This window comes from Corticium candelabrum, chromosome 14 (assembly GCF_963422355.1).
Source record: "Corticium candelabrum chromosome 14, ooCorCand1.1, whole genome shotgun sequence".
Classification (NCBI taxonomy): domain Eukaryota; kingdom Metazoa; phylum Porifera; class Homoscleromorpha; order Homosclerophorida; family Plakinidae; genus Corticium; species Corticium candelabrum.
Genome location: NC_085098.1, coordinates 7,597,920 through 7,620,340, shown reverse-complemented (window position 1 = coordinate 7,620,340; position 22,421 = coordinate 7,597,920). Strand labels below are relative to the sequence as shown.

The window sequence follows — 22,421 nt, the reverse complement described above, 5'->3', positions numbered from 1 at the left end:
GCACATGATGTCAAAAGTTTGGCTAGACTATGGAGCGTACGCGTCAGGTACACTTGCTCCAGTCTAGTGCCCAAATCTCGCGGAAGTCTGGCGGCTTGGTCTCAGCAATTCAAAGTCTAAGGTTTAGAAGCAGCGACGAAACAGGAAAGAAGTCAAGAGAGACACAAGTGGCCTGAGCGGCAATATTTCCCACTAGAGCTGGTCAGAAGGTGATGCAATATGGAAGTTTTCAACACTTTTACATACGCGGAACTGAGGCAAAGACAAAAATGATGTGAAGACCTTCCTAACAATTAACTGTCAACCCCACCGCAACATCCTATTCCAAGACACCGTTTCTGGCGGGGAGGAGCACTCAACCAAACGCGTGACCACTAATTTTTACAGAGCAGTTGACTGAACAGAACAAAGACGTGTTCACAGAAATAGGAGCATAAATGTAGGTGCGTGGGCACAAGAGTTGAGATTTTACTGTACAACAAGCCACCACAACAGAGTCGTTCATTTGAAAACAAACAACAGAAATATTATTCAAACTGCTTATGATGGTAAGAAACATTTCTCTGTGTCAGACTGGAGGTTCGTACTTTGTGTAAAATGTAACTAAAAATCAATTTTAATATTTGATTGTATTTTAGCTCAAAAACTGAAAAGTTGACTGGACACACAACACACCTTCCAGATGCAACTAACTCTGTGTGGGTTGTTACTCATCAAACAGCAGGATATTTACAGACTTTCCTTTTTACCGTGGTAGTACCTACCGTTTGGGAATATTGCACCCAAACGTGGTCGATTTGAGTGTGATGACGTTCCCAACAACTACAGTTATGACACTCTCCACTATGTGTTTGTCAGAGACTATAGACTGCAAAAGCAATACTCCTGACTATACTGTATGTAAATTGCAATAAACAAATACAATAGCAATGCAAACTCTCTAAAACTACACTTCTCTAATGATTTAGATACACAAACAGAGTTTAACCACACTGAATATATACAGTATTACACGTATATGGAATTATGCGTAGATGATGTAGCTCTCATCAACACTTTCCTTCCAACTTCTTCACTCACAGTCATGTAGCTACACGTTGTATTTGATGTAAGTAATTCTTTAAATTCCCTGGTATGTTTATCTGTTTATCTGTCTATCAGTTTGCTTGTATATGTTATAGTTGACTATCTGTTTCCCAGCCAGTGTGTCTGCAGACGACCCTGTGAGCCATCCATCCAGCCTTTTTGTCAATATCCAGTCTGTCTGTCTTTGTGAAGTTGTTTCCTCAAGTCAGCAAACATTCACTAATGTCAGTCAACACAATACAAAAGAATTTATAAAGTAGTAAATATTAATGCCACAACAATTAATGAAACATTATTATCACAGCAAACAAACTGCATACATAATATCAGCTTCTAAGTTTTTGTACATCTGAAATCGCTAACCAGTGACCACAGCAAGAGATTGAGTGCATTAATTAATTAATATCAATTTAAAATTTTCTATCACTTGCTTCTAACTTCTCATTTTACTTCCAAATGGTTAGCTGTGCCTTCCTATCTTCGCCTGTTGACTGTTTTACTGATGTACAAACCCAAGTTCTGCAAAAATCAAGCTAATCAATTAACCAATCATCATTTAATTAATTAAATTAATAATATAAGTCTAAAGAGATAAACTTTGAAAGAACTACCATCTGTCCCGACTCCCAACCAAACTCCACTTTCATCTGAATTTGCCAAACATCCATGGGAAGTTTGACATGCAAGAAAACTTAAGCGCCAACAAATAGGCCGAACGAAACGAGACGTTCTGTCACGCAAATCCAGAGCAATCGTTACGCATGCTCGTGTCTACTTTGGCGCCAACCTCGCGTTCATCCTTCCACATCAGCTGCTAGCCTCGGTATTCCAGGCTGCTTTCTGCACGTGAGCTTATAGCTAACACAGTCAGCCCCTCCCCCTTTTTGACTTCTGTTGGCGTGGAGATGGGTGGAGCCATCACTTACACTTTGCAGAACAATAAATGTAAAGTTTCCATCTAATTTAATAATAAATTGATGATTTTGATGGTTAAAGTTACCATTAAGGCTTAACTTAACTTATCTTACAATACAATAGCATTAGCTTAGTTGTTCATTCTGTTTGTCGTCATTACCGTAATTACACAAGTAATTAATTAATTAATTAATTCATAGATATGTACACGCGTTGATCAGGAAGTGACGCATTTCCAGGTTTAGTAAGACAATTATTCATCAACACAACATACTAACAACGCGGTAACCGTAACGTTACTGATATATATCATTTGTAAAACAAGGTGACATGCACACCCGAGAATTAATTGATTGATTAGCTTGATATGTTGGAATTAAGACCCGACATGCTCGACACCAACTATGCTGTAAAAGTTGCAGCATCTGTGATCAGAGAAAACGTTGGGTACCTAGAGTTAGGATGCTGCTGTTGTATGAACTCGTGATCTATATCAGTGTCTGCTTGTTGGCTGTTACTGGTGGAGGTAGAGCTGCACCTGCAATTGCAGAAGTTCGTCTTACTTTCACACCAGGTCCATGCTCAAATGATACACTTCGTTGGAACCGCAAAACACGAATGTTAGAGGTTCGTAAAATATTAGCTGTTTACTGGCATGATTGTTTCCATCATCATGGTGTAGTGTAAGTGTCAGCATTGCTAGACGTTCTTAACTGGCGTGTGGTGTGTGTGTGTGTGTGTGTGTGTGGTGTGTGTGATTGCTGTTTGTCGTAGATATGCAATGGTATTGAATGGGTTGGAGTCAGTGGATGTTCCAAACTAAAAGGCTCAAAATCCTTCCCTGGAGCATCATGCAAAGACATCCAGCAGCAAGGAGTTGAAGAGAATGGCATTTACTGGATACAACCACCAGGATCGAAGTCTCCCTTTCAGGTACAAAATAAAGAAACAAAGAAAAAGACATTAGAGTTAGTAGCATATTTGTTCAGGCTTATTGTGACATGCAAACAGATGGAGGTGGTTGGATGCTGCTGTATGCATATAAACACAGAAAAGGCACTAAATATGATCTCGTTACTGCATTGCCAACCAGCCCTGATGGATACTCACATCAACTGCTCAACAACGTGGGAATATCCACAGGGTCAGTAAACAAATGTTTGTCAAGGTTATGTCACGTGACCAATCTGATTGTTATGTGTAGGTGGGCACAAGAGTTGAGATTTTACTGTACAACAAGCCACCACAACAGAGTCGTTCATTTTAAAACAAACAACAGAAATATTATTCAAACTGCTTATGATGGAAAGAAACATTTCTCTGTGTCAGACTGGAGGTTCGTACCTTGAGTAAAATGTAACTAAAAATCAATTTTAATATTTGATTGTATTTTAGCTCAAAAACTGAAAAGTTGACTGGACACACAGCACACATTCCAGATGCAACCAACTCTGTATGGTCTGTTACTCATCAAACAGCAGGATTTACAGACTTTCCTTTTTACCGTGGTGGTACCTACCATTGGGGGATTGCACCCAAATTTGGGTCAGGTCGATTTGAGTGTGATGACTATCCAAACAACTACAATTATGACACTCTCCACCGTGTGTTTGTCAGAGATTAGACTGTGTGTAAATTGCAATAAACAAGTTGTGCATGCAATGATTGCAGAGTAAGTGTTTGAAATAGAAAATAGCTGTAAGTGTTGTTCACATAATCAAATACAAGAGCAATGCAAACTCTCTAAAACTACACTTCTCTAATGATTTAGATACACAAACAGAGTTTTAACACACTGAGTATATACAGTATTACACGTATATGGAATTATGCATAGATGATGTAGATCTCATTAACACTTTCCTTCCAACTTCTTCACTCACATGTCTCGTAGCTACATGTTGTATTTGATGTAAATAATTCTTTACGTTCCCTGGTATGTTTATCTGTTTATCTGTTTATTCATTTGCTCTGCAGACGACCCTGTGAGCCATCCATCCAGTCTGTTTGTCATTCTCCAGTCTGTCTGTCTCTGTGTACTTGCTGCCTCAAGTCAGCAAACATCCAGTAATGTCAGTCAACAACACAGAAAGAATTTATAAACTATGAAACATTATTTACAGCAAACAAATGGCATAGTATCAGCTCAGCTAGTACAGCAAACACACTCCCACAGTTTTCCACATGTGAAATCACCAACCAGTAACCCTGCGGCAAGAGATTGAGTGCATTTAAGTAATATCAACTAAATTTCCATCACTTGCTTGTGGCTTATCTCATTTCACTTCCAAATGGTTAGCTGCTTCTTCCCATCTTTGCCAGTTTGGCTGCGTCCTGCAGCTGCTGCTCTCGATTTCCCATCACGACCATCTGCAGTATCAGACAGATGAGCAAGCCTCTCCAGCTCTTCATCATACCTTCACAACACACAATGACAAATATTGACAACCAACATCTACACATGACATTCATATAACTCACAATACATCAAAGTTACCAAGAGCTTTCTTGGCAGGAATTTTGTTCCATCGAACGCTGAATAGAGACGAAACTGACTCGCATCTCTAACGTAAAACATCAAGCACGAATAGACTTACTCAGGAATGTCTCGTCCTGGAATGACAATGTTGAGTATGTCACTGATGAGACTGTATTTCATGACTCTGTCTGCTGCAGTCGTTGATGTGATCGAGTGACGGAGATGCATTCACCTGCAACAGATCATACAAACAATACAAACAATACAAACAATTTTATTTAAAATATAAAAATCAATCAAACGTATTACAACATTCAGTCAGCAAACGTTCATAACAAACAGAGACAAACACATTGCACCACAACTGTCACACAAATTACCTCTATTAGCCACGGTTTGAGAGCTGTGTCAATCGTGATATCATAGCTACACAAACACACACACACACACACACACACACACACACACACACACACACACACACACACACACACACACACAATACTTTGCCAAGTCATCATACGTCTTGTGTGGTTGTATGCCTCACCCGTAACACTCAAAGCAATGCCGATCACTAGCCATCACAGACTGTACGGCCTTCAACAAGTGAACGATAAGACAATGAATGTCATCTCACAGTTATCAGTCACGCGAAACCAGAGCGAGCACTGCGCATGAGCGTGTCTACTTTTGGCGCCAACCTCGCATGCATCTTTGCTGCTATACGTACACCCGCTATTCCAGACTGCTTTCTGCATGTGATGGGAGGAGAGATTATATAGCTATATTATAATCAAATCAGCAAACATCTAGTAACAATAGTCTACACAAATCAAACAGAAATCACCCCCTCCAGAAAAAGACTCTAAAAAGCAAACAAACTGGTTGACGTACATCAGCTCAGTAATGCCATCTTACTCATCCAGCTAGGTTGTCTAGACATTTAAAATAAAATTTTAAACTAACCATGCAGTGCATGACAACAGCAATAAAATTAAACACGAAATAAGATGACAAAATGGCAAGCACTAGGGTCTAATTAATCTATTTAGCCTTTCCTGTTGGCTTCATAATCCAATGAATGAAAAGATTGTTTACAAACTCCTCAACAAAATGTTATAGTCAGCTGGCAGTACACACTTAAAGAAGTCTGATAACACATGCGACAAAATACAAACAATTACTAAATTTATATTCAGGACTCTGTGTGTGTGTGTGTGTGTGTGTGTGTGTGTGTGTGTGTGTGTGTGTGTGTGTGTGTGTGTGTGTGTGTGTGTGTGTGTGTGTGTGTGCATATATTGTTATTTATATTATTTTCATCATTGACTTGTGGCTTAGCTTATCTCAATTCACTTCCAAATGATTAGTCAGGTTGACTGCGTCCTGCAGTTGCTCCTTTTCTCAATTTCCAATCACGACCATCTGCGGCATCGCACAAATAATCAAGCCTCGCCAGCTCTTCGATTATCATTCCTCTACATTTAACACACAACAGTAAATAGTGACAGTTAACATCATAGTCTCTAACTCACAATGCAAAGTTACCAAAAACTGGCAAAAAAATTGTTGTTTATCAAACACCAACTTGCAGCTAACAGAGAGCGTGTTCACACCGACATCTGGACTAGTAATAACTATGATTAAGCTAATTTATGATTAGGCCAACATTAGCGCAAGTGCGTTACCGCTAACTATGATTAGTAAGTCACGTGGGCACGTGAGTGTAATTAGCCTCGACAGTTTTCATCCGTCATATCTGGCAAGAATTCGGTTGAATTGTCTTGACGAATCCATTGCTTTAGATTTTGAAGAGAAAAACATTTAGTTTGCTTTCTCTGGCAGCTCGTTCAGGGATGGCAGGAAGTTGTCACGTGTACAGGCACGTATGTAATAGACATCTGCATGCGCTTCCGTATACGTCGCCATGTTGTTGCTGCGTTTGTACGTTTAAACATACAACGCCATATCAGAAACATCGGCTTCTGGTCTATTACCTCACGTGCCAAAGTCACGTGCATCCACTAATGTGGTTGTAATACTACTCTTTGTGGCGTTAGTGCACTAACGCGAAAGTAATCGTGACTATGACCGGTGTGAACACGCACGCTCAGAGAGCATCAAATTAATTAACGCAATTAGATTTACTCAAAAATTTTTCGTCCTTAAACAACTATGTTGAGAACGTCACAGATGAGAGTGTATTTCTACCAATATGCTTGACACAAGGCACTCACATCATTTACTGTATATATTCACCTAATTCTTTCTTGCTCTGCAAAGTCATGCCACGCCCACTATCAATCATTGTTATTGTGCATAATCGATGCTCGATCCTGACACCCATTCACTTTGCTCATGCCCGGGGCACTAGTTGAGTGTAACAGCCATTAGCAACTTTACAGTTACCCTCCGTGGTGCACCCTAGGCCTCCATGACCGGTTCATGTCCAGCAAATGCAAACTACAATGCAATTACTTTTAACCCAATGGTGTCTAGAGCAAGTGTTCATTGTTACGTGCTACTAATAATCCATCAGTTCTGAGTACCATGTGATGCCCATTAGTCACTTAATTTGAACTTGCTGTGGACACCTAACCCTAGAGCACTTTGCAATTGTTTCACACTTAGCCATGATCATGACCACTTTGCACTTGTTTCTCACTCTAACTATGGCACACCCTATAACTATAGTTTCTATAATATAAACCACGTCGTTTGCAGTATCTCGTCATCAGTTGTACGGTTAATTAACGTTGTGCGTCGATGTTCAAGTTTGTCATTTACATCAGTGTCTGCACGTTGGCTGTTACTGGTCAACGTGCACCTGAACCTTCAGAAATACGAGTGGTTGTCACATCAAGTCCATGCTCGACTGAAACATTTCGTTGGAACAGCGAGAAACGATTCATAGAGGTGTCTTCCTTCAAAAACTATTGTCATCATTGTTGTTTCTATTTAATTGTGTGAGTGTGTCACTGTGTGTGTGTGTGTGTGTGTGTGTGTGTGTGTGTGTGTGTGTGTGTGTGTGTGTGTGTGTGTGTGTGTGTGTGTGTGTGTGTGTGTGTGTGTGTGTGTGTAGTACGTAATTGCTGTATGTCTCTAGGTATGCAATGGTGTTCAGTGGGTTGGAGTTGATAGCTGTTTCAATGTATGGGGCTCAAACTTCAACCCTGGAGCATCATGCAAACACCTCAAACAACAAGGAGTTGAAAAAAACGGCATTTACTGGATACAGCCACCAGGAGCTACGTGTCCCTTTCAGGTATGATGACAAAAGTAAAGCAAATGGACACATTTCTCACCATATTTGTTCAGGCTTACTGTGACATGAAAACAGATGGAGGTGGTTGGATGCTGCTGTATGCATACAAACACAGAGGAGGAACCAAATATGATCTCGTTACTGCATTGCCAACCAGCCCTGATGGATACTCACATCAACTGCTCAACAACATGGGAATATCTGCAGGGTCAGTTAATTAAAAATGTTTGTGTTTTATGTCACGTGACCAATCTGATTGTTATGTGTAGGTGGGCACAAGAGTTGAGATTTTACTGTAGAACAAGCCACCACAACAGAGTCGTTCATTTTAAAACAAACAACAGAAATATTATTCAAACTGCTTATGATGGAAGGAAACATTTCTCTGTGTCAGACTGGAGGTTCGTATCTTGTGTAAAATGTAACTAAAAATCAATTTTAATATTTGATTGTATTTTAGCTCAAAAAATGAAAAGTTGACTGGACACACAGCATTCATTCCAGATGCAATCAACAATGTTTGGGCTGCTACTCATCAAACAGCAGGATTTACAGACTTTCCTTTCTACCGAGGTGCTTCCTACCATTGGGGAATTGCACCCAGATATGGGCCAGGTCGATTTGAGTGTGATGACTATCCAAACAACTACAATTATGACACTCTCCACCGTGTGTTTGTCAGAGACTAGACTGCAAAAGCAATATTGCTGACTATATACTGTTACGTGTATGTATTGCACTAGACAAGTTGTGCATGCAATGATCTCTAGTAAGCATTTGCAATACAAAACACGATAGCAATGCAAAATGATTAAGGTTTACCCCACTCAGTATTTATGCATGTATGCTTACAATACTACATGTCTTCAACACTTTCCTTCCAACTCATTCACATACAATCAGGTGTACATACAAACTGCATTTGATGTAAGTAATTCTTTACATATTCCCTAGTATGTTTATCTTTTTATCTGTCTATTTTTTTAGTTTGCTTGTGTTTTTGTTGACTATCTGTTTTCCAGCCAATGTGTCTGCAGACGACCCAGCAAGCTATCCGTCCAGTCTGTGTGTCGATCTCCAGTCTATGTGTCCCTGTGTACTTGCTTCCTCAAGTCAGCAAACATCCAGTGACGTCAGTTAACAACACACACAGGAAATGTGACACAAAACCCATCTAACTCAACATGTGTTATGCGTGGGTTTCTGTAGATCGAGTTCGTAAAACCCATAGAAATCACAGCATGAAACGTTCCAAACACACAACATGGCCGGGTTTTATTCGACGCATGCGTAGCTGGTAATGCTGCATGAGACAGGCAGAATAGCTAGAATTCGTGTAGACATTCGTAGTTCGTACTATTTATTTGAGCTCTGTAGACCGCGTATATGGTTACGGCTATACGAAACACAAGTAATATGGGTTTTTAGGGTTCTGATGAAAGAATCCACATATCAATAGTTGGAAAATCTGAAACCCAGTCTGAGCAAAGAACTGATGCGTTTACAGTAGCTAAACGTCAGGGAAGCTGCTAATCAAAAGTGATGTAGTATTAGATGACCTCCGTTAGCTAAAATTTGGTACAAAATCAACTTGACAGCAGAGCACGACTGCAGATTACGAAAACCCACTGGGACTTTCGAAACACAAGCAAACCCAATGCAGTTGCTAGTGGAAAACAGAAATGTTGCAATGTTTTGTTGGCATGTCATGTACCACCCTGGGTGCAATTGTGATCCAAGGTCACGCCTACCAACCAGACTGATAGTCTTTACTTTCAACTTCGTGGATCGTAGACTAGCAAGTAGCAAGTCTAGAGAGACTCAACAGCTACCACCTTGGGCCTCCCAAGATGTGACCGTAAGCAGCAGGATCGAGGAGGATCGAAATGAACCAATCGGCGTCACGCTTGGAAACGCGTACCTGAACGGGAGCCAATCACCATCACGCACTGTAATACGCAGGCACTCGGACTCAACCGGCAGTCTCTTTTGGCGGCTCGCTGTCGCAGCGTCTGCAATTGCAAGAGGATTATGCTTTCACCTACCACAGGTACAGCACCGTCCAGCGGCTTGGGTCTCTAACTTAGTTGACGTGGTTTGTACAGATCTATGTGCAGTGCTCTTCAGATGTAGAATGACTTACTGTCTGTTCCCCTTAAGTGTGAACTTTGAAAATCATCAATATCTCTGCTGTTTTTTGTACTTTTGCGATGATCTTGGTATTGTTAGAAACCGCTAGGTCTGGCATTTCTGTTTATCAAATTATCTAAGCCCTTCCTACGAGCGAAACGAAAAGATAATACCTTTGCATATCAAAGAGAAACGGGTGGAGCAATGGTTAATGTCCAATTATCTTGTAAGACCAGCGGATCAGCAACTGGAACCATCTAGGATAATAGGTGTAACATGGTGTAACATGGTCCAACTGGAGCAGCTCTTAGTGCTCTAGTGAGCACACCTGGCATTGGCGGATCCAGGGGAGGTTGAATGGGTTCCATTGAACCCCCTCAGCTGTCGTCGACTTCTGATTCTCAACTCGTTAATTAATTATGGTAGTACCTAGATGTATCCGCGCACGGTTTTGGTACAGTCTCAGTAACAGTTTTTCTCAATCATTGCTGACGAAGTAACAGACATTTCGAACAAGGAGCAATGCTCAATATGTATACGTTATGTTCTGAACAACGATGATAATGAAACGTTCATTAGCTTTGTGGGAGTAGAGAGAATCACTGGAAAAGTACTGGCTACTACCATACTGCAGTGTCTGTAATCTTGTCGCCTGTCTCCTTAATTCTGACCTGCAAGGTCAGTGCTACGACGGTAGTTCGAATATGGCCGGTATGCGGTCAGGGTGTAGAGCTGTTGTGCAAACGTAGGCTCCTAAGGCCATCTACGTTAACTGTGCTGCATATCGGCCAAATCTTGCAGTGGTGTCAGCCTGCAAGATACAGGAGTTCCAGAATACAGAATTGTGCATAGGAGAGACAGCCAGATTCTTTAGACTGTCAGCGAAATGGCAGCGTTTTCTTGAATAAAGCTGTGAATGTCACTTTTCCAGGAAATGTCAGGCAAAAATTGAACGATGCGTGCAGAACCGGTTGGATTCAGCGCATTGATGCTCATGTGGTCTTCCTGGAGCTCCCCGGTCAATGGATGGTCCGACCATTTAATTTTCTACATTTCAATTTTCATGTTTTCATTTTTCAATTTTCAATTTTAGTTAATTTTTTAATTTTAATTTTTAATTTTTAATTTTTAATTTTCCATATTTTTTTGTAAAATGGTTTTCATCTTTTGATGTTTGATTCTTGTCATCTTTAGATTTATCTTTTAAAGTTTGATTTTTAGGCACCTATGTGCTCAAAACTAGAAACTTGAACGCGCTGTTCGCTTCTCTATTTCTAACATGAATAGAAAATAGAAAATAGAAAATTGAATGACCGAAGACGCTAGACACAGCAGGGGTCTCAACGGGGGTCTCAGCAGGGCTTCCATTCATACGCGTGTCTCAGGAGATCACGTTTCCAACACACAAGCAGGTGTTTGTTTTTAGTTTGCTTTCCGTCACGTGCCAAACCACGTTGGCAACTCTTGACAACTTCGCTCTGACACACAACGTGTGCCAGCGAATACCTCGGTCCCTAGCTGTGTAGGTACACGTACTGTACGTGCATTGTACACAACACGCTACCTTTATTGTAGATGAACCGGTTGGAGGAAAATTCTATGCTAGAACTAGATAGGCTCCCCAGTAGCTAGCGGATCGCCGAGTTGGCAACTGCGGTGACGAAGTATACGGAATGACGTTTGCTGTTAGGAAAAATCGAGACACAATTAAAACATCGAAACCGTCAACCTACTACAATTAATTAGGTAGTAGACTGCGCGCTTTCACGGACACACTCTAGAGCAGGGGCGGCGGAGCGAGTTGAAAGTTGAGGGGGCTGAAAGGGTAAACATTACAGAAAGCAGAAATTCTACAGCATAAAGTTGATAAAGTTGGGGGGGCTCCGCCGCCCCTGTAGAGTATGTAGTACACGGTACCGGTACTATATACAAGTGTGGGCGTGGTACTCTAGAGCAGGTCACATTTCTCATTTGCATGACGTCACACAACTCATCAAGTAAACAGACATGCACGTCCATCGTCGACGCCTTCTGAACTCTAGTTGAAGTCGACTCAACCGAACTCTATTTGTTCAACTCAATTAATTAACTCAACTAGCTAACGTAGAACAGTGCGGCTTACAGCTAGAACTAGTTATTAGGTAGACTATGTCGATGTGTCACTCAATGATCTCTGGGCTCTCATTGTCGGCGCGTACGTTCACATCTGCAGTCAAGCTGCGTGACGAGGAGGCACCGGGACCTTGGGTTTGTGGCAGATGGTAACACGATCGGTAGTTCCGTGTCCGACGAGCCGTCGTCGTGAGCTACGTCGCTTCCGAGTTCATTTCGCATTTCTTTTTTGAGCTCTTTCGTGTCGTCGAAACCGCGAAGAGACAGCGGACGTTTGTCGTCTGACCACGTAGCGTTGCAGAGTGGGCAACGCCCGCATTGAGAAGTGCAACGTTCGCAGCCGAGCCGTTGTCGGCAGCAAATAGACACTGCTGTCGGACTTCTGCCGAGCAGGTGGCAAATCTTGCAACGCATCATTCTTGCTGCTATTGTCGCTGCTTTCGATTTAGTGCGTCGTTTCGATGGCAACCGATGGCGAGTCACTTGCTCCGTCTTGTCTTCGATGTTCTCGAGTCGCTCGTGTACTCGTTCGGAGCCGGACTCCAGGCGGCCGAGATGAGCTAGCGCGTCTTCTACTTCGCCGTCGATCTTGAAAAGGATATCCATATCCGGAGATGAGGCACGAGTGCTCGAGCTCAACGACTGCAGCCGGCCGTAACCGATCGCTGTCGACGAGGCGGTGGCCGATGAAGCTCGTTTTCTTTTGATCGGTGCCGTCTCTCGTATAGAATCGAGGTAGCACTTCAGTGAGTCATAGTCCGACTGGAGTACCGCACAGATTCTTCGAGACGGTGCCTTCCAAAGGTCTACGTCTGCATGCATCCAAAGCAACTAGGCTAATTAGTTAAAGCGTAAACGTATATATACATACCAGCTAGAGTGCATGCATGCTTGCTAGTGCATTTGAGCATGCAAGGCTCTAGGGTGAACGACATGTTCGTGCACAGACAAATTATAGAAGACCGCGCTGCTTGCTGCAGAGACTCCTAGATAAACACCTCGTCGTGCATACTGTGCGTGCAGAGATGTAACGTATATCCTACCTCTTGTTCCGTCGTCATCTGCGAACGGTACGCCGCGGTTGTCCACTAGAATAATTCGGTCGTCACACGGAACAACACCTCGAGGTTCGAAGTGACTCTGAACTAAGTCAGTAATATGTAGTAGGCTGACGTCACTTTCGGCAAAGCGAACGTACGTCTGCGAACGTACTTCGGCTAGCTGCGGCTTGTTTCGAACGACTTCCATAGACCACAGGTCAACACTCTTCTTGATTTCTCTGACTGCCGATTGCGACCGCGCTTTCTTGCTGCTCGGTGCTACCGATCTAAACGCAGACCGAGAGGAAGACGGCGCCGGCGTCCATGAAGTTCCGGGTGCTGGAGCTGTTGCGGTCCTAGCAGTATGGCGACTTGCTTCACTGGTTACACCTGCAACTGGCTGCAGCTGTAGGCGACGACCGTGCGAAAACAACGAGGCATCGGACACATTCGACTCTTCCACCAAGAGCGGGTCGCCGTAGAGTTGATTGCGATGACCAGCCGAGAGTCCGTCGAATCGATCTCCGGTCTGGGGAAACATTGCCGCCTCGTTGCCATCCTCTCTTTTCAGGTAAATGACATCTACCCACACAGTGATACGCAACACTGAATTTTGTCGATCACCTTAATTAATTAGTTGATATTGTATGATTGTTTTAACATCTAAAGTTGTTCGCGACGTGTACAACTTGACTTGCCTTGAAAACTCGAGACAGTCGCAAACTGCTCACGTCCAACAATTTCATTGGCAGCTTTTGCGTTCCTCGAAAATGGTCACCATGTCAAATGGTCCACTTAACCGTCGTTGCCTGTCCATCGTCTCCACACGCACACTGAAATGATTTCACTAACGATTGACGACTATTGACCGATACGACCTCCTCTAGCTAGTAGAGCCGAGGCGGTGTGACCACGCCTAGCGAACGCTTCACAACATTAGTCAAAAACAATATGGGGAGATGCAAGTCGAGGTGACCTAACGTAGACGACGCTTACAAAACAACTGTAGTGGAGGCTGCGAAAGTCTACCCAAGAATGTCTTGCGGTGTGAGAGAGCAGTCGACCCGTCCAATTACTACCGAGCGGTGGTTCGGACTCTTCTAGAGCTGCAATGCGATTTTTTTGACGTTTATTGTTAGCTACGCATGGGGTTAGCTAACTCTTCTCACAAACAACCAGACTAGAGGCTTCGAAGCAAATCGTTTAGCAAGAGGTGGGGTGTGAAAACATACGGCCACGCCTTTCCCTCTTCTCGCAAAAAGCTACCTTCGCACACTAGCTACTATAGTGTATCGATAAATAAACTCTCTGGACATCGAAAGCTATAGGCTTTCCAAATGTACAAAAGCAATTTGCTAACCGTAGACATCATCACCCTTGCTAGATCTCACACATGATCATTGAGGGAATTCCCCGGGAAGACATGTCGTCAACTTGCACAACCCGTTAGTGCAGTCGGTGTAATGGACGAGGCAAGCATCAGACGAATGGTAGAAGAAGGAATTTCACATTCAGAAATAAGCTATAGATTGAGGCAAAGACATCCTGGAGTTAGAGAACTTTCTGAGAGATCGGTGAGAAGATTTTGCTTTGAACACGACATCCACTATAGCTCGGGTATGTCGAATCGAGAGTTGAGGCAAATTAATTACACAATTAATAGATTAATTCATTGATATGTACACGCGTTGATCAGGAAGTGACGCATTTCCAGGTTTAGTGAGACAATTATTCATCAACACAACATACTAACAACGCGGTAAACGTAACGTTACTGATATATATATATATATATATATATATATATATATATATATATATATATATATATATATATATATATACTAGGATCCATGGCCCGTCCTTCGTACGGGCAAGATACTGTAGTGTAAAGATAGATCTGTGTACACGTCACGTGCACCTTTGTTGCGAGGTCCCGGATATTCTGAATGAATTCGAATCTTGCTCTTCGCGCTTGTTTCGATAGAAATCGACACTCTCCCCGTGTAGCGCTTGCTGCAGAAAACGTGTAGGTTGGATTCGGTGCAAATGCAATCAGAATTTGGAGAGAAACGCAAGCGATAGAAGAGTAAGTTTCGTCGGCAAGAGATATTCGATTGCTCGAAGCTTTGCGAAGGACAGCGATGCATAGGGTCTACACGGGACTGGTGCGGGCGTGTGTTCGAATGAACTGCAATGTGTAGCGTTTGCGTCGTCGAGAAATTTTACGCGTGGGTCGATCCCTCGAGAGGGGACCCGATGAATTTTTTTTTATTTTTTACGCAAACCTTCCTCTGTGCGTGCCGAGTGTGCGTGTCGATTTCGGTTGCAAACGGACAAAAGACGTGGCCGCCAAACGCGAACATACATACACACACACACACACACACACACACACACACACACACACACACACACACACACACACACAGACAATTTGAGCTTTATATATTAGACTAGGATCCATGGCCCGTCCTTCGTACGGGCAAGACTGTAGTGTAAAGATAGGTCTGTGGACACGTCACGTGCAATCTTTGTTGCGCGGTCCCGGATATGATGAATGAATTCTCGCGCTTGTTGCGATAGAAATCGACACACTCCCCGTGTAGCGCTTGCTGCAGAAAACGTGTAGGTTGGATTCGGTGCAAATGCAATCAGAATTTGGAGAGAAACGCAAGCGCTAGAAGAGTGAGTTTCGTCGGCAAGAGATACTCGATTGCTCGAAGCTTTGCGAAAGACGGCGAGGCGTAGGGTCTACACAGGACTGGTGCGGGCGTGTGTTCGAATGAACCGGAATGTGTAGCGTTTGCGTCGTCGAGAAATTTTACGCGGGAGTCGATCCCTCGAGAGGGAACCCGGTGCATTATTTTTTTATATTTTACACAAACCTTCCTCTGTGCGTGCCGATTTCGGTTGCAAACGGACAAAAGACGTGGCCGCCAAACGCGAACATACATACACACACACAGACAGACAGACAGACAGACAATTTGAGCTTTATATATTATATATATATATATATCATTTGTAAAACAAGGTGACATGCACACCCTAGAATTAATTGATTGATTAGCTTGATATGTTGGAATTAAGACCCGACATGCTCGACACCAACTATACTCTAAAACCACTACGATTTGCAGCATCTGTATGATCAGAAACGACGGTCGCGTGTAGTTCAAGTTACAATGCTGCTGTTAATTGTATGAACTTGCGTGTTACATCAGTGTCCGCTTGTTGGCTGTTACTGGTGGAAGTAATTAAATTAAAGCTGCACCTGCAATTGCAGAAGTTCGAGTTCCATTCACTTCAGGTCCATGCATATTTGAAACTGAAGGAACACTTCGTTGGAATCACGAGAAACAAGTGCTAGAGGTCACAACTCTGCCACAGAACTCGCTTGCTCCTTCAATCTGATTATTTGCTGTATTGTTGTGTGCATGTGCTGAATACTTACACGTGTGATTGCTGTCTATAATCTAGGCTATAATCTAGGCATGTAACGGTTCTGAGTGGGTTGGAGTTGTCGGTCATTTCTACCAACTAGGTTCAAAAATCTCTCCTGCAGTATCATGCAAAGAAATCAAACAACAAGAACGAGCTGTCAAGAACGGAGTTTACTGGATAAAACCACCAGGATCTAGGTCTCCCTTTCAGGTAGAAAGTACAAAAGTAGACGTAGAAAAGACACAAACAGGTCAAGTTGTTGTGTATTTATTCAGGCTTATTGTGACATGCAAAGGGGTGGAAGTGGTTGGATGCTGCTGTATGCATACAAACACAAAGAAGGCACTAAATATGATCTCGTTACTGCATTGCCAACCAGCCCTGATGGATACTCACATCAACTGCTCAACAACATGGGAATATCCACAGGGTCAGTAAACAAATGTTTGTCAAGGTTATGTCACGTGACCAATCTGATTGTTATGTGTAGGTGGGCACAAGAGTTGAGATTTTACTGTACAACAAGCCACCACAACAGAGTCGTTCATTTTAAAACAAACAACAGAAATATTATCCAAACTGCTTATGATGGAAAGAAACATTTCTCTGTGTCAGACTGGAGGTTCGTATCTTGTGTAAAATGTAACTAAAAATCAATTTTAATATTTGATTGTATTTTAGCTCAAAAACTGAAAAGTTGACTGGACACACAGCACACCTTCCAGATGCAACCAACTCTGTATGGTCTGTTACTCATCAAACAGCAGGATTTACAGACTTTCCTTTTTACCGTGGTGGTACCTACCATTGGGGGATTGCACCCAAATATGGATCAGGTCGATTTGAGTGTGACGACGTTCCAGAAAACTACAATTATGACACTCTCCACCGTGTGTTTATCAGAGATTAGACAACTAGAGTGACACTACTGACTATACATGAATGTATTTAGTATGTGAGCCATTGCTATTGTAGCTGTGCAACCACTAACATATAACTAGTTGTTACTGTCATAATCAAATATACAATACCGAAGTTCAAATTATTTGTACAGAAAAGCAGCTGTTGTCCACACAGAATGTAGTGCAATAAAGTAAGTGAATTAGTGCAGGTATCATCAACTACACTTCCCTTCTATCTAGCATGGATCAAGTAGCTATAGATACACACATTTAGCATTCATACCTTAATTAAGTAGTTCCCTTTGCTTAATCTGTCCAACAGTTTGCCTATCTTTTTTTGACAGTCTGTTTTCCAGCCAGCATGTCTGTAATTAAACACTTAGCATGCAATTAATTTAATTAAGCCACAGATCAAGTCTGTTGTCAACCTCTAGTCTGTCTTTGCATGTGTACTTGCCAACCAAAATTATAATCAAATCACACACACACACACACACACACACACACACACACACACACACACACACACACGCACGCACACACGCACGCACGCTCGCACACACACGCACGCACATACGCACGCACACACACGCACGCACACACGCGCGCGCGCGCGCGCCTAGGGCGTTATTACGGGCGAATACGGTATCGTGAAGCAGCGATTCCCTCAAGAGCGTAATATTTTACTGTCGCAACTTGCAAGCGATTGACTTCTCAGAATCTGTCTCGTCAAAGCTGCGAGTTATGCTGACAATTAATCGTATCTACCGTAATACAGACTATAGCTATGTAATATTATATGTTGGTAGCAACGCACAGTATGACATGCAGATCGAAGCACGAATTTGTTTATACTGTACCGCTTGAGACAACACACAGACACTCGTGACTGCATGCCTAGCGAGAAGATTCTAGCTAGAGAGCGGAGACCTAGCTAAACCGGACTTTCCGTAGTATTAACTAAAGTTAACATCTAGACAGAAACAGCGGTGCTAATAATTATAGCAGACGGTATAGCTACAGATTCTTTGTTTAGCAGCTAGTGCACGAGACACGGGACGTTGCCACAACTGACGCAGCCGCATTTTGTAGATAGCTTTCCGTATTGTATACAAAATTTGTCTCCAGAAAGTCGTAAATTATTATAAGACGGTTGTCTACTTGATTAGTTTGCAAAGCCCGGGATGATTCAACACCAACCTATAAAACTTCATCGTTTGCAGCATTTCTCTATAACATCAGACTGAGGGTCTCTCATTTACGGTTGTGTATATCTGAGTTTAGTTGAAATTACAATGCTGCTGTTGTTTGAACTCGTGGTCTATATCAGTGTCTGCTTGTTGGCTGTTACTGGTGGAGGTAGAGCTGCACCTGCAATTGCAGAAGTGCAGCTTACTTTCACACAAGGTCCATGCTCAAATGAAACACTTCGTTGGAACCGCGAGAGACGAGTACTAGAGGTGACAGATTTTTTCTTCTGTACGTACTGTATGTACTGACTTACAGTGAAAGCTGTGACTGTTGTTGGCTAAACAAGTTGCTAGAGTTGTAGCGTGTAGTGCGTGCGTGCGTGCGTATGTTTGCGTGTGTGTGTGTGTGTGTGTGTGTGTGTGTGTGTGTGTGTGTGTGTGTGTGTGTGTGTGTGTGTGTGCGTGTGCGTGCGTGCATGTGTGTGTGATTACTGTTTGTTGTAGGTATGCAATGGTGTTGAGTGGGTTGGAGTTGGTGGTTGCTCCAAACTAAAAGGTTCAAAATCCTTCCCTGGAGCATCATGCAAAGACATCAAGCAGCAAGGAGTTGAAGAAAACGGCATTTACTGGATACAACCACCAGGATCGAAGTCTCCCTTTCAGGTATGAATCACACAAATAAACAAAATGAACACATTTAATAAACAAATAAATTTGTTCAGGCTTATTGTGACATGAAAACAGATGGAGGTGGTTGGATGCTGCTGTATGCATACAAACACAGAAAAGGCACTAAATATGATCTCGTTACTGCATTGCCAACCAGCCCTGATGGATACTCACATCAACTGCTCAACAACATGGGAATATCCACAGGGTCAGGAAACAAATGTTTGTCAAGATTATGTCACGTGACCAATCTGATTGTTATGTGTAGGTGGGCACAAGAGTTGAGATTTTACTGTACAACAAGCCACCACAACAGAGTCGTTCATTTTAAAACAAACAACAGAAATATTATTCAAACTGCTTATGATGGAAAGAAATATTTCTCTGTGTCAGACTGGAGGTTCGTATCTTGTGTAAAATGTAACTAAAAATCAATTTTAATATTTGATTGTATTTTAGCTCAAAAACTGAAAAGTTGACTGGACACACAGCACACCTTCCAGATTCAACCAGTCATATTTGGGGTGGTAATCATCAAACAGCAGGATTTACAGAGTTTCCTTTTTACCGTGGTGGTACCTACCATTGGGGAATTGCACCCAAATTTAGGTCAGGTCGATTTGAGTGTGATGACTATGCAAACAACTACAATTATGACACTCTCCACCGTGTGTTTGTCAGAGACTAGACTGCAAAAGCAATACTGCTGACTATACTTTATGTAAATTGCAATAAACAAGTTGTGCATGCAATGATTGTAGAGTAAGTGTTTGAAATAGAAAATAGCTGTAAGTGTTGTTCATATAATCAAATACAACAGCAACGCAAACTCTCTAAAACAACACTTCTCTAATGATTCACATACACAAACAGAGTTTTACCACACTGAGTTTATACAGTATTACACGTATATGGAATTATGCATAGATGATGTAGATCTCATTAACACTTTCCTTCCAACTTCTTCACACACAGTCACAGCTACATGTTGTATTTGATGTAAGTAATTCTTTACATTCCCTGGTATGTTTATCTGTTTATCTGTTTATTCGTTTGCTTGTACTTTCTTTGACTATCTGTTTACAGCCAGTGTGTCTGTAGACGACCCTGTGAGCCATCCACCCAGTCTGTTTGTCATTCTCCAGTCTGTGTCTCGATCTGTGTACTTGCTTCCTCAAGTCAGCAAACATTCAGTAACGTCAGTCAACAATACAGAGAGAATGTATAAACTATGAAACATTATTTACAGGAAACAAATGGCATAATATCAGATCAGTACAGCAAACACACTCGCACAGTTTTCCACATTTGAAATCACCAAGCAGTGACCACGCGCCAAGAGATTGAGTACATTTAATTAATATCAACTAAATTTCCATTACTTGCTGATGGCATAGCTCATTTCACTTCCAAATGGTTAGCTACTTCTTCCCATCTTTGCCAGTTTGACTGCGTCCTGCAGCTGCTGCTCTCGATTTCCCATCACAACCATCTGCAGTATCAGACAGATGAGCAAACCTCTCCAACTCTTCATCATACCTTCACAACACACAACGACAAAATAGTGACAACCAACATCCACACATGACATTCATATAACTCACAATACATCAAAGTTACCAAGAGCTTTCTTGGCATGAATTTTGTTCCATCAAACGCTGAATAGAGACGAAACTGACTCGCATCTCTAACGTAAAACATCAAGCACAATTAGACTTACTCAGGAATGTCTCGTCCTAGAATGACGATGTTGAGTATGTCACCAATGAGACTCTGTATTTCATGACTCTGTCTGCTGCAGTCGTCGATGTGAGTGACGGAGATGCATCACCTGCAACAGATCATACAAACAATACAAACAATTTTATTTAAAATATAAAAATCAATCAAACGTATTACAACATTCAGTCAGCGAAGATTCATAACAAACAGAGACAAACATGCACCACAACTGTCACACAAATTACCTCTATTAGCCACGGTTTGAGAGCTGTGTCAATCGTGATATCATAGCTACACAAACACACACACAATACTTTGCCAAGTCATCATACGTCTTGTGTGGTTGTATGCCTCACCCGTAACACTCAAAGCAATGCCGATCACTAGCCATCACAGGCTGTATGGCCTTCAACGAGTGAACGATAAGCCAAGGAATGTCATCCCACAGTTTATCATTCGCCTGTAAAGAAATCAGATACAAAAACTGGTGGCGACACACACACACACACACACACACACACACACACACACACACACACACACACACACACTAAAAGAATGTCATTGCCCACAGGTCACACCTCTTTTCCTCTTGTTCCTTCCAAGTACATCTTGAGGTTATGTATCGACCATTTGCCACCATGACTGTCATTAGATTTCTCCTGTAACAATCACACGTTCATCAAGAGTCTATAGAAACGAGGCGACATTAAAGCCTATCATTAGCCCTAAGGCGTATCTCAACGGATATCCAGGGTGCACGCAAACCATTGTCGTGTGGTGGTATGTGAGTCATACATGTTCGTGGCATGCGTTTGCAAGGCCATAGGACACCACACAGCTTGTACGGCAATGGCTGCTCAGCTTTTCAAGAAGTTGACTTTTGTCTGCGTCACAAAGTGTGTGTGTGTGTGTGTGTGTGTGTGTGTGTGTGTGTGTGTGTGTGTGTGTGTGTGTGTGTGTGTGTGTGTGTGTGTGTGTGTGTGTGTGTGTGTGTGTGTGTGTGTGTTCAGATCAAACTTCCACTACCAGTCTTGGTAATAATTAATTAAATAACTAATATATTTTTTCAAGGTACGTTACTAGTAAATGTAATGCACATGCATAGACAGTGCATTGCCTAGCTTTGTCTGATGCTTTGCCCCAAAGCGTTATGAGAACAAGTTGTAAGATACATGCTAATAAAGATTTCCTACCAGCAATCTATCAGTCCTGCACTATTGTCTGGCTACTTGTTAAATACCCTACTGATGACGTCATAAGACACGGCCCAGTGTACCACACATTTGTGTACAATATCTATGCTACACACTGGTGTTCCTTACTTACAGCGTGTTTTTGAATCGACACGTTTGTGAGGTAAACGAACATGTTCTCCAGCTCACTCGTGCTGCTGTTGTATTTCACTGTGCAAAAACGACAAAATCCAAGCCGGTACCTGATCGGTACAACAAACTGGTTAGCATC

At 42.2% G+C, this 22,421-nt stretch overlaps 3 protein-coding genes across 3 annotated transcripts; 1 reads left to right on the top strand and 2 right to left on the bottom strand.

Annotated features, from left to right (window-relative positions):
- Nucleotides 1-3,894: 3,894 nt before the first annotated feature.
- On the bottom strand, nucleotides 3,895-5,146 carry LOC134190081 (polyglutamylase complex subunit TTLL1-like). Its single transcript, XM_062658498.1, has 4 exons — nucleotides 5,028-5,146; nucleotides 4,599-4,712; nucleotides 4,483-4,536; nucleotides 3,895-4,418 (listed from the first exon to the last, which is right to left on the bottom strand). The coding sequence occupies exons 2-4, from the start codon at nucleotides 4,706-4,708 to the stop codon at nucleotides 4,283-4,285; spliced, it is 300 nt and encodes a 99-aa protein (XP_062514482.1). The 5' UTR covers nucleotides 4,709-4,712; nucleotides 5,028-5,146; the 3' UTR covers nucleotides 3,895-4,282.
- A 2,060-nt stretch (nucleotides 5,147-7,206) lies between these two features.
- Nucleotides 7,207-8,550, top strand: LOC134190029 (uncharacterized). The gene is made up of 5 exons (XM_062658440.1): nucleotides 7,207-7,393; nucleotides 7,584-7,742; nucleotides 7,796-7,950; nucleotides 8,012-8,143; nucleotides 8,203-8,550. Exons 1-5 carry the CDS (start codon nucleotides 7,244-7,246, stop codon nucleotides 8,429-8,431), a joined length of 825 nt encoding a protein of 274 aa, XP_062514424.1. The 5' UTR covers nucleotides 7,207-7,243; the 3' UTR covers nucleotides 8,432-8,550.
- A 12,349-nt stretch (nucleotides 8,551-20,899) lies between these two features.
- Nucleotides 20,900-22,403, bottom strand: LOC134189844 (polyglutamylase complex subunit TTLL1-like). The gene is made up of 6 exons (XM_062658240.1): nucleotides 22,284-22,403; nucleotides 21,536-21,616; nucleotides 21,311-21,414; nucleotides 21,200-21,245; nucleotides 20,996-21,063; nucleotides 20,900-20,919 (listed from the first exon to the last, which is right to left on the bottom strand). Exons 1-5 carry the CDS (start codon nucleotides 22,323-22,325, stop codon nucleotides 21,013-21,015), a joined length of 324 nt encoding a protein of 107 aa, XP_062514224.1. The 5' UTR covers nucleotides 22,326-22,403; the 3' UTR covers nucleotides 20,900-20,919; nucleotides 20,996-21,012.
- Between the last annotated feature and the right edge of the window lie 18 nt (nucleotides 22,404-22,421).

Excerpts from the sequence above, each read along its gene's own strand:
- LOC134189844 (XM_062658240.1), bottom strand. The coding sequence starts at position 22,325 with ATGTTCGTTTACCTCACAAACGTGTCGATTCAAAAACACGCT. Across the intron at positions 21,617-22,283 it reads TGTCGATTCAAAAACACGCT|GAGAAATCTAATGACAGTCA; the intron begins GTAAGTAAGGAA and ends TGATTGTTACAG. Across the intron at positions 21,064-21,199 it reads TCAAACCGTGGCTAATAGAG|GTGATGCATCTCCGTCACTC; the intron begins GTAATTTGTGTG and ends GATCTGTTGCAG.
- LOC134190029 (XM_062658440.1), top strand. The coding sequence starts at position 7,244 with ATGTTCAAGTTTGTCATTTACATCAGTGTCTGCACGTTGGCTGTTACT. Across the intron at positions 7,394-7,583 it reads GCGAGAAACGATTCATAGAG|GTATGCAATGGTGTTCAGTG; the intron begins GTGTCTTCCTTC and ends GTATGTCTCTAG. Across the intron at positions 7,743-7,795 it reads GAGCTACGTGTCCCTTTCAG|GCTTACTGTGACATGAAAAC; the intron begins GTATGATGACAA and ends ATATTTGTTCAG.
- LOC134190081 (XM_062658498.1), bottom strand. The coding sequence starts at position 4,708 with ATGCATCTCCGTCACTCGATCACATCAACGACTGCAGCAGACAGAGTC. Across the intron at positions 4,537-4,598 it reads CCAGGACGAGACATTCCTGA|CGTTCGATGGAACAAAATTC; the intron begins GTAAGTCTATTC and ends GTCTCTATTCAG. Across the intron at positions 4,419-4,482 it reads CTTGGTAACTTTGATGTATT|GTATGATGAAGAGCTGGAGA; the intron begins GTGAGTTATATG and ends TGTGTTGTGAAG.